Source organism: Bos indicus, chromosome 13 (genome assembly GCF_029378745.1).
Source record: "Bos indicus isolate NIAB-ARS_2022 breed Sahiwal x Tharparkar chromosome 13, NIAB-ARS_B.indTharparkar_mat_pri_1.0, whole genome shotgun sequence".
NCBI lineage: Eukaryota > Metazoa > Chordata > Mammalia > Artiodactyla > Bovidae > Bos > Bos indicus.
In genome coordinates, this window is record NC_091772.1 from 73,612,106 (window position 1) to 73,623,656 (window position 11,551).

Below are 11,551 nucleotides of genomic sequence, written 5' to 3' on the forward strand. Positions count from 1 at the left end.
TTGGAGACCCAGGTTTGATCCCTGTGTTGGGAAGATCCCCTGGAGAAGGGAATGGCAATCCACTCCAGCATTCTTGCCTGGAAAATCCCGTGGACGGAGGAGCCTGGAGGCTACAGGTCGCAAAGAGTCAGACAGGACTGAGTGACTATCACTCACTCATACATGAAGACAGACTAAGAAGTCACATGCTTTTACAAAGCATGTTGTGAAGAGTATCGGTTGCTTACCATCAGCGTCCCCCTAGAGGAAACCATTTCTAGTTCATCATCTTGGCCTTTGTATCTTCATTTCTAAGTAATATTCATTATATTACACCTTCACAAAATAATGCTGCATCTGGACTATTCAGTTTTAGATCTAGTCCATTGAATTCCCATGACTGAAAAGGAGATTTTCATCCACCTCCTTGCTCCCTACACCTCTGGCACCCAGGCTCACCCTCCCACCCCCCTCCCTCCCATCAACACTATATGCTCCCTGTGATTTGATCCGGGCTATTGTTTACATTATCATGATTACATAAACATGTTATAGGTGAACTCTGTTGTAAACCAAATGCCTTTTCCCTTCTGACATGGCTTTTTTATTTTCTCTGAGGTGAAAAAAATGGCCTGATTTTGTGTTTGCTACATTTCCTATGTCCATTGGGCTTTCCAGGTGGCTCAGTGGTAAAGAATCTGCCTACCAAGCAGGAGACACAGGAGAAGAGGGTTCGATTCTGGGATCGGGAAAATCCTCTGCAGGAGGAAATGGCAACCCACTTCAGTAATCTTGCCTGGAAAATTCCATGGACAGAGGAGCCTGGTGGGCTACAGTCCATGAGGCTGCAAGAGTTGAACACAACTGAGCACGTGTGAGTTGCTGCTGCTGCTGCTAAGTCGCTTCAGTCATGTCCGACTCTGTGCGACCTCATAGACGGCAGCCCATCAGGCTCCCCCGTCCCTGGGATTCTCCAGGCATGAACACTGGAGTGGCTTGCCATTTCCTTCTCCAGTGCATGAAAGTGAAAAGTGAAAGTGAAGTTGTTCAGTCGTGTCTGACTCTCAGCGACTCTAGGGACTGCAGCCCACCAGGCTCCTCCGTCCATGGGATTTTCCAGGCAAGAGTACTGAGTGGGGTGCCATTGCCTTCTCCGCGTGTGAGTTGAGAGATCATCTATTCAACCACATCCTCTTCACCAGTCACGCAATCTCCTCTCCATGTATTCATCAGTGCCAGATGTTCTCTATTAATTTCACCTTTCAGAAGATGAATTTCCTGGAGCCCTCTGACCCTCTTCAATCTGGTCTGGTAGTTTTGTTTTGTTTTGTTTTGTTTTGTTTTGTTTTGAAGTAGCAAATGTGCAATGGTTTTATTTTTTCTCCTTATATTTCTTAAAATTTTTGTGTTGAAGTAGAGTTGATATACAATATTATATGTTACAGGCATATTACATAGTGACTGACATTTTAAGGGTTATACTCCATTTATAGTTATAGGACAATATTGGCTCTATCCCCCAGGTTGGGCAATATATCTTTGTAGCTTATTTTATACATAATAGGTTGAACCTTTTAGTTCCCCTGAGTTTCCGAGTGGTGCTAATGGCAAGAATCTGCCTGTCCTTGCAGGAGACGAAAGAGACACAGATTTGATTCCTGGGTCAGGAAGATCCTTTGAACAAGGGCATGGCAACCCACTCCCATATTCTTGCCTGGAGAATCCTATAGACAGATGGAGCCTAGCGGGCTACAGTCTATAGGGTTGCAAAGAGTCAGACACGACTGAAATGACTTACACGCACACTTAGTCCCCTACCCCTGTATTGTCCCTCCCAGCTTCCTTCTCCCCACATAACCTCTAGTTTGTCCTATCTGTATTTCTGGCACTCAGCTCTCACTCTGGGATCTTCTGTCACCATCATCATGAGGACTCTCTTCTTTTCCTCTCCTACATTCTACTTTCTGTATTTCATGCATTTTTTTTTTCTTGGTTTCATCTTAAGAGGCTTTCTTTTGCTATATCAGTTCAGTTCAGTTTAGTTCAGTCGTGTCCGACTCTTTGCGACCCCATGAATCACAGCACACCAGGCCTCCTTGTCCATCACCAACTCCTGGAGTTCACTCAGACTCACATCCATCGAGTTGGTGATGCCATCCAGCCATCTCATCCTCTGTCGTCCCCTTCTCCTCCTGTCCCCAATCCCTCCCAGCATCAGAGTCTTTTCCAATGAGTCAACTCTTCTCATGAGGTGGCCAAAGTACTGGAGTTTCAGCTTCAGCATCATTCCCTCCAAAGAAATCCCAGACTGATCTCCTTCAGAATGGACTAGTTGGATCTCCTTGCAGTCCAAGGGACTCTCAAGAGACTTCTCCAACACCACAGTTCAGAAGCATCAATTCTTTGGTGCTCAGCTTTCTTCACAGTCCAACTCTCACCTCCATACATGACTACTGGAAAAACCATAGCCTTGACTAGACAGATCTTTCTTGGCCAAGGAATGTCTCTGCTTTTCAATATGCTCTCTAGTTTGGTCATAACTTTTCTTCCAAGGAGTAAGTGTCTTTTAAGTTCATGGCTACAGACACCATCTGCAGTGATTTTGGGGCCCCCCAAAATAAAGTCTGACACTGTTTTCACTCTTTCCCCATCTATTTCCCATGAAGTGATGGGACCAGATGCCATGATCTTCGTTTTCTGAATGTTGAGCTTTAAGCCAACTTTTTCACTCTCCACTTTTACTTTCATCAAGAGGCTTTTTCGTTCCTCTTCACTTTCTGCCATCTGCATATCTGAGGTTACTGATATTTCTGCCGGCAATTTTGCTATTTAGAATTATTTAAACTTCTCATCATGTAGCCAGTGTACAATAAATGTCTATTATGATCATGCAAGAGCAGTGAGGATGACTCTGGGGTGTGAGAGGATTTTTTGAGCCTATGAAATGACACACCTGTTTCAACTGGCTCTTCAACTGACTGCTAAGAAGAGCCCCATTGGTTTATCTCAGGAAACAGGGCTCCACCGTGACTGACTTTGCATCAGTCTCACTTCCATTCTGCTAACAGGTAGTGTGTTCATCCTTCAACTTCCTTCCACTCTTTTCAACTCAAGTTCCCCCTCTGTGATCTAGTCTGTTACTATTATCCCCACTTCACAACTGGGAAAGCTGAAGCCCAGAGAGGTTTTCCTTGCTGTCCCCTGTCCACCTGTCATTCAGCAAAGATTCTCTGTGTGACTGGCCCTGCAAGTTTCACATGGTAATAAGTCAGGAGAGAACGAGAGAAAATGTCACCTGCCCTTTATGGAAGGGAATGACCCTGGGTAATGTGGTAACAAATGTGGCAATCCTCCAGTGTCCTGGATGTGGGAAAGTCATGGCACTTTGAGAGGCCATGGTTCCGGATTTCTAACAAGTTACTTTGTAATGTCCTGTTTGGCCCTCTTTGCCCCTCCCCTCTCCTCCCCAAAGGAGGGTATTCAGGGTCTCCTAACATGTTCCCAGTGGCTTTCTGACACCACCCCCTCCAAGTCCTTCAATCCCCTTCCTAGTCCTCACGCTCTTGCCTAAGGGCAGGAAAGAGCCAGCAACACTCTGGATGGCGTGGTCACTGTCCTCACCTGAATTTCCTGCTGAGGAAGTAGCAGCTGAGAGAACTCAGGGCAGTTCCTGAGGGAGCACACCCATCGGAGCGGGTATAAAGGGTGAGGCTGACACTGGTCACCACCGCCCCACCTGCCCTCAAGATGAAGTCCAGCAGCCTTATCGTCTTCCTGGTGATATTTGCCTCTGGATTCCTGATGCCCTGGGCTGTGGAAGGTGCTCCCAAAGGTGAGTTGAACTCTCTCGGGCCATACGCAGGTACCAAAGTCAGTGACGGCTCAGCGTGGGAATAACCTCTTCTTTTAGCCCCGGGGGCAGGCCTTGAAGCCCTCTTTCCAAAGGCCTATGGCCCGTAATTTCAAGCATGTCTCTGAGGACTTCAACCAGGAGGGTTTCTGTGCATCCAGAAATAAGCCCCTGTACTTCTTATTTTTATTTCTCCATTGCTCCTTCTTTCCTGTTTTTTTTTCCCTCTGTCACATTATTTTGGTCACTATCTGTTTTAGTTTTCCAAATTGTACTCTGTTTCTCTTCATGTGTTTTTGTTGCTGTTGTTAATGGTCACTCTATTTTTTTCTGTTTGCTGAGACGCAAATAGCATTTTCTATTTGCTTCTCAGTTGATCTGTTCTCCTTTGTTTAATCTCGAATGAGTGGCCTCTCTTGCTGTCACTGGCTCTTTCTGCCTCCCTCCCAGCCAGCCCTGGGCCAGGAACACGTGACCATGAACTCTGTTCAGCACTCCCCGGAGCTGACTTATACAGACATGTAATAGCTGATTGAGAAATCTTCAAGACTTCTGTGAGGTGGTTGATGTCACATTGGTAGCTTGAAATAAGGACTAGTGGGAATATTTATACCAGGGAAACTGGCAAACTCCACACAGTCTCCCTCTTGAAAGATCTAGTGGCACACCACCATCTACACCTTCTTTCCCATTGACTCCCTCTCGGTTGAGGGTTTGGCTGAGCTTGGCACTGTCCTACACCGGCCTTGAAACTGGAATCCTAATGGCTCCCTTCATTCCTCTGGGGTCAGCTACTTGGCTTAGGTTTCTCTCCTCCCCTGGTTCCTTCTGCAGGATTGTGATCACGACTCAGTGCCAGCTTCTTCTTCCTCCTTTGTTCTTACCCTTCAGAAATAGGTAAACGTGGAGTCTGTCCTTTCATACGGCCTGCGATGTGCTTAGTATATGAACCCCCTGAATGCCACAGTGACTGGCAGTGTCCGAAGAAGCAGAAATGCTGCCAGGATGTTTGTGGCATCAAATGCATGGATCCTGTAGACACGTCAAAGCCAGGTGAGGAAGTCCAGTCCTGGAAAGGGGGATCAGGGAGGTCTGAGCTTGAGGACATGCTTCTTGGGCAAGTGGAGGGGGCTCGTCTGAACTGAGGTGGAGGATGGGATAGAGTCAGGATTTCTCCACCCCCTCTACCAGCTCTGTTTGCTCAGGTAGACAGTAGGCCAGTTGGTGAGCCCGTCAGCCAGCAGGTCAGTCAGCTCATGAATTAGTCTGTCCATTAGACACACGTATGTCAGACACTGGTCGGGGTCCCGTTGGCGGGAGAGAGTCTTCTTTAGGACATGCACCAGCCTCAGATTGGATCCTGAAGTTGGGGAAGAACCAATTTCCATGTATGGGGTGAAGATGGAGTTGGGAATTTGGGTGATGTCCCACGGGGTGAAGCCTCTGAATTGTCACTTTGTTTTCATCAGTTAAAGTCACTCCTGGAAAGTGTCCAGTGGTCACCGGCCACTGTGAGAGTCACAAACATGTAGACGACTGCCAGAACGACAGCCACTGCCTGAATGGTTTCAAGTGCTGCAGCGGTCCATGTGGGAATTCATGTGTCCTGCCGGTGAAAGGTGAGAAGATCTAGCAAGCTCCACATCCCCCTGGACCTTAATGTGCTCTCAACCTAATGGTACCTGTGTATGTGAAAGAGGTTTCTTGACATCTTCCAGTACTTCCCCATTCCCCAAGCAGATCCTCTGCCCTTCAATGACCTTCACCCCTTAGAGTTTTCTAGACAAGTCCCAGGAGGCACCTATGACAGGCCGTGCTGGGTCCTAGGAAGGAAAGCATCTTGGAATAAGGCAGGACGAAGGAGCATGATACAAGAGGCAAGAGTTCTATCTTTGAATATCATCTCTGCCTCTGACTGACTTTGTGACTGCGAGCAACTATTTCATCGTCGACCTCAGTTTCCCTATCTGTAAAATGGAAGCAATTATATCCATGGCCTAACTAAATGTAAAAGTGATTTTTAAGACTTGAAGTACTGTTTGCATTCAGAGAATGTTGCTGTGGTTATGGCCCCGATTGGCTGAGTTATCTGGAACCACAGGGAACTCTAGTAAGATGCATAGATGTCAGTCTAGCCCAATATTCTGATTTTATCAGAGGGCAGCAGAGAAGAGCCTGTGAAAAGCCTGGATTTTGTCTTGATTCCTACATCAAAGGCCAGCACTGTTTCAACTATTCAAGCACAATGCTCTCTACTTATCCCAGGGGATCTAGGACTTGGTGGTGGAAGGACCATCTGGGTGGGAAGGATATAGGGTCACTTAAATAATTCCTGTGCTGAGGCTCCACTTTGTTTTCTTTCTACAGATTCAACCTTTCCAGGTCAAATACATTAGGACTTCCTGGTCTGTGTGCTCTGGGGATTCCCCCTACTCCCCACCCTGCAAGCCTGGAAAACAATGGAAGCACCTCGGTCAAGATGTGGTTTTGAGACCAATACTCCTTTGGGGACAAGATCTGGCCTGTTTTATCTCTGTATCCCCAGCACCCAATGTGTAGCTTGGCACACGACAGGAAATGCCTATTGATCAGTGAATAAATAAATGTACTAGGTTTTCTCTGCATTTCCATCTTCCTTGACTCTTTTGAGTGTGGACTAGGGTATGAGGAGTGAGATGAAGAATAAAATGTCTGAATGTGTGGGGTTTCTCCAAAAACCCATAAAATGGCAATCGGAAGAAGAGAGTGTTTTGGTTCCAAGCAGATACAGGTTTAAATCTCACATGCATAGAGGACAGCTTCTGTAGATTTGGGCAATGACTTTGTCCCACTGACCCTTAGTCTTGTCATCTGTAACGTGGAAATGATAACAGCAATGACAATTTCATAAAGTGATCAGGATTTGAAGTGATAACATGTGGAAGGAATAGCTCACTGACCATCACATAGTAGATGATCAACAAACGTTAGACTTACCTCAGGGTAAGCAAGGTGCAAAGAGTTTAAAAAAATGATTACGTTTGATGACATCAGGAGCAAAATTGACAAACACAAAACGTTGAAAGATAAATGAGAGCTTAGAAGTAAATACTTGGAATGATTATCACAAACAAAGAAATAGAAAAATATGTGAAGAATTTCTACAGATCAGTAAGAAAAACAGCCAACCTCTTAGAAAAAAATGAACTATGAATAGCATGGACAATCAAATAAGAGATTATTATAGCAGATTGTATACAGATATACAGGAGCTTCAATGTCACCAGTTACAAGAAAAAACCAATTAAAACAACCAGACACCATTTTTTATTGATCAGAATGGCAAGAATGAAAAGTCTACATTATAGGTCTTCCCTGGTGATCCACTGGTTACGCGTCCACCTGCCAACGCAGGGTTTGATCTTTGGTGCAGGAATATCCCACGTGCTGTGGAGCTTAAGTACTCTGAAGCCTGTGCACTTAGCGCCTGTGCTCTGCAGCAAGAGAAGCCGCTGCATGAGAACGCGCGCACCACAGAGAGTAAACTGCACTCGCTGCAGCTGGAGAAAGTCCACACACAGCAATGAAGACCCAGTACAGCCAAAAAAGTAAGATAAACAAATAAATAATCTTTAAGAAAAGGCTACAATATAAACACTCAGAGACTCTTAATAGTTTGTGGATGGAAATGTGAATTGGTACAACCACTTGGAAGAGTGATCTGGTTATGCCTAATAAGACTAAAAAGTTACGTATATCATTTAGCAATTTTCCTTTCAGAAAACACAGGAAAGACAAAATATTTGCCAATGGGAATCTAATACATGTATTAGGATGTTTAGTATAAGACTGTTCCAAAGAGTCAGAAACTGATACCAGTCAAGATGGCCTGCATTTGTGAAATAGTTAAATTTCATACTTTGATATGCTTGCTATGCTATAGAAAAATAAAAATAAATTTATATGAATCAGTATGGAGACGTAGCACAGAAAACTTATTAGGAAAATAAGATTGGTGATACAATGTATAGAATGAAATATTCATATATATTTTAAAATTACACATAAAGGGACTTCCCTGGTGGTCCAGTGGTTGCCTCCGTGCTCCCAATGCATGGGGCTGGGTTTGATCCCCGGTCAGGGAACTAGATCCCACACGCCACAGCTAAGAGTTTGCATGTTTCAATTAAAGATCTCAGCACTGCAACTAAGACCTGCCATAACCAAATAAACAAATAAATATGTTTTTTAAAAGTTGCACATAAAATATCAAGCTGGTTATGATTATATACCAAAGAATGTACACCAAATGCAGGATGATGCCTTATTTCATAGAAGAGGAATTAAAAATGAGACAGATAGTGCTGACTATGGAAACTGGTTATTTATCTTCAAGATTTAATACTTCCCCAAAATGATGCCATTTTTAGCAACATGGATGGACCTTCGCCAACCAAAGGTCCGTCTAGTCAAGGCTGTGGTTTTTCCAGTCGTCATGTATGGATGTGAGAGTTTTACTGTAACGAAATCTCAGCTTGGAAAAATTGATGCTTTTGAACTGTGGTGTTGGAGAAGACTCTTGAGAGTCCCTTGGACTGCAAGGAGATCCAACCAGTCCATTCTGAAGGAGATCAGCCCTGGGTGTTCATTGGAAGGTCTGATGTTGAAGCTGAAACTCTAATACTTTGGCCACCTGATGTGAAGAGCTGACTCACTGCAAAAGCCCCTGATGCTGGGAAAGATTGGGGGCAGGAGGAGAAGGGGACGACAGAGGATGAGATGGTTGGATCGCATCACCGACTCAATGGACATGAGTTTGGGTAGGCTCCGGGAGTTGGTATTGGACAGGAAGGCCTGGCGTGCTGTGATTCATGGGGTGGCAAATAGTCATACACGACTGAGCGACTGAACTGAACTGAACTGAATGGACCTAGAGACTTTCATACTGAGTGACGTATGTCAGATAGAGAAATACAAATACATATGATATCACTTATATTTGGAATCTAAAAAAAAAATAGTGCAAGTGAACCCATGTACAAAACAGAAATTGGATCACAGATGTAGAAAACAAGCTTGTGGTTACCAAGGGAGAAAGCGGGGGAGGGAGAAACTGGGAGACTGAGATTGACATATACACACTACTATATATAAAATAGGTAGAAATAAGAAACTGCTGTATAGCACAAAGTACTCTGTTCAATCCTCCAATCACCTATATGGAAGTAGAAGCTAAAAGGAGTGGGTTTCTGTGTATGTGTAACTGACTCACTTTGCTGTGCATCAGAAACTCACACAACATTGTAGATCACCCACTCCCCAATTAAAAAATTAATTAAAAAGATTTACTACTTGAGAATAAAATGAATATATGTTGCCACCACTCTAGGCACTTCAAGTATCCAATGTTAGGACAAAACAAATCTTTCTCAAAAAAAAAAAAAAAAATTGCTTTTTTTTTTTGCCTTCCAAAAGTCACACCTAACACCTAACACGGAGAGTAAGAGACAGAAACTCAAAACCCATCTTGTGTGAAACTAGAAATCATTTGTATCCAGTGGCTACAAAATGGAACTTGAAATAAAACTTTCAAATTGGAGAAAGGTGAAAGCTAAGGGTTTGCAGCAGGAGATATTTATGAGAAGCCCTGTAGAATGCTTCAAAGGCTCTAAAATTAAGCGTAGGAAAGAGAGGGAGATTTTTTCAATAGTGGAGAGGGTGCTATTTTAATACCTGTACAAATTGTAAAGTAATTATCCTTGAGTTAAATAAATTTTAAAATGAAACTATAAAATTCTTAGGATAAAACATAGAGGTAAATTTTGGCAATAATTCTTAGATAAGACATCCAAAGCATAAACACTGAAAGAAAAAAGAGATAAATTTAACTTCATTAAAATTTAAAACTTTGGTGCTTCAAAAGATAGCATCAATAAAGTGAAATATACTCCACACAGAATGGGAGAAAAGGTGTACAAATTATGTATCTGATAATAATTCTTATAACTTAATAATTTAAAAAAACTTACAAGAAAAAAAAATCTGTAAAAAGAACAATTAGATTCCCAGGTCTAGGTCTATGTATGCCTGGAACTCAGGCATCTCCTAAAGAAGTTGGAGGCTTTGGTTTCTGCAGAAATTGAAAGGTAGGAGCCCTGCGCTCAGCCATTCCTGGCATGGGGAAGGACGTGAGACACGGCTCTGAAAAAGGGAGGAAGCAAAAAACTTCTGTGAATAGTGAGGTCTCCCAGCGGTCTTCCACTCTGGCTAGAACTTACTGTCAACAAGCTTATCTAAAATCAAATATTTGGACCACAGGGCTAATTTTTTCTGCCTTACTGTTTTAAAAGAATGTCTGCCCTTCCAATCCTCCTGGTCAGTTTTCATTCTGCCCTTCACTGACTGACAGAATTTTGTGCTCAAATCACTAGTCCCTTGGTTTCTTCCTATTTTAAGAAGGCTGGAGGGTGGGCAGATTTTCTTTCATTCCAACTCTTTTCACATAGCTCTCCTTTCAGGGAAGTTAGCTCGAGGGGTATCTCTTTCTTTGAACCAAAACAAGTTTTGACTCAGTTTCTCAAGGAAAAGGCAATGTGGATGTTGAAAAAACAGTGAATGAATAAATGTACCAATAAATGTACCAATAAATGTATTAGGTTTCGGGAACAGAGGTTGATTCCCAGCTTGCTGCTGACTCAGTCTGTGACACTGGTCATGTTCCTTGACTCCTTGTATAAAAAAGGGATGAGCCCCTTGAACTTTAAGGCTCCTCTTTGTTCTGCTATTTTACGATCTAATGATTTATAGATGCATCTTGGAGGGAAAGTCCCAGTGGGATGGGCCCCCTCATCAAGTTTGATGAGCTCCCTGTGACGACAGGCTCCCTTCTTCACCTCTCAGCCTCATCTCAGGCCCATCTTCTCTGGCTCCTGTGGTCAGCTTCCAGGGCACCTGCTCCCCTGGTGCTTGTGACTTAGGAGTGTCCCAGTGAGTCCAATAACCCTGCCTCGGTGAAACCTGCCTTGGGGAAACCTAGACCCCAAGAAAAGATATGCCTAAGATTATAGAGTAAGTCACTGGTGGATCTCAGTATCTTTATCTCCAAGCCTCCTATTCTTTTTCTTTATTTCAAGGTTTTTGTTTTTTTTTTCCCCAGATTATTTAGTGGATACTATAGTGGGCTGTCAGATCCCCTTGGGATGAAGACACTCATTCTCTCTGTTGCTGGGGTGTTGCTGACGCTCACAGATGAGTCCCTCCCTGGGAATTTCCCTGGGCCATAATGAGCTGTTTCATCCCAAGTTACACCCCATTCCCAGGGATAATCTGTATCCACTGACTGGTTGATGTTGGGGTACAAAGGCCTAGCTCCACAGTTTGATTCGGGGCACCTCTGAAGGACCCTCCCCCCAAACCCACTGAGAGCTCTCCAGGAGATTGGCCGAGCCTTTGCTGCCATGCATCACAATTCCTCTTCTCCCCGGCCCTGCTTCTCTCTTACTTCTCACAGATTCTGCTTCTCGGTATACTCCCAGGAAACCTCTCGCACATAAGCATCTGCCCCTGAGACCGTTTTCCAGGAAACCTGACCTAAGGAAGATTAGGCAAAATGATCATTGTGACATTCTGGAAAAGGCAAAACTATGGAGACAGTAAAAAGATCAGTGGTTGCCAGAGATTGGGAAAGGGGAGATAAATAGGTGACCACAGAGGATTTTTAGGGCACGGAGAATCCTCTGTATG

At 43.9% G+C, this 11,551-nt stretch overlaps 1 protein-coding gene across 1 annotated transcript; it reads left to right on the forward strand.

Moving 5' to 3' along the window:
* The first annotated feature begins 3,431 nt into the window (after positions 1 to 3,431).
* On the forward strand, positions 3,432 to 6,453 carry LOC139186598 (antileukoproteinase-like). The gene is made up of 4 exons (XM_070801747.1): positions 3,432 to 3,811; positions 4,721 to 4,882; positions 5,299 to 5,448; positions 6,197 to 6,453. The coding sequence occupies exons 1-4, from the start codon at positions 3,727 to 3,729 to the stop codon at positions 6,223 to 6,225; spliced, it is 426 nt and encodes a 141-aa protein (XP_070657848.1). The 5' UTR covers positions 3,432 to 3,726; the 3' UTR covers positions 6,226 to 6,453.
* Positions 6,454 to 11,551: the final 5,098 nt, after the last annotated feature.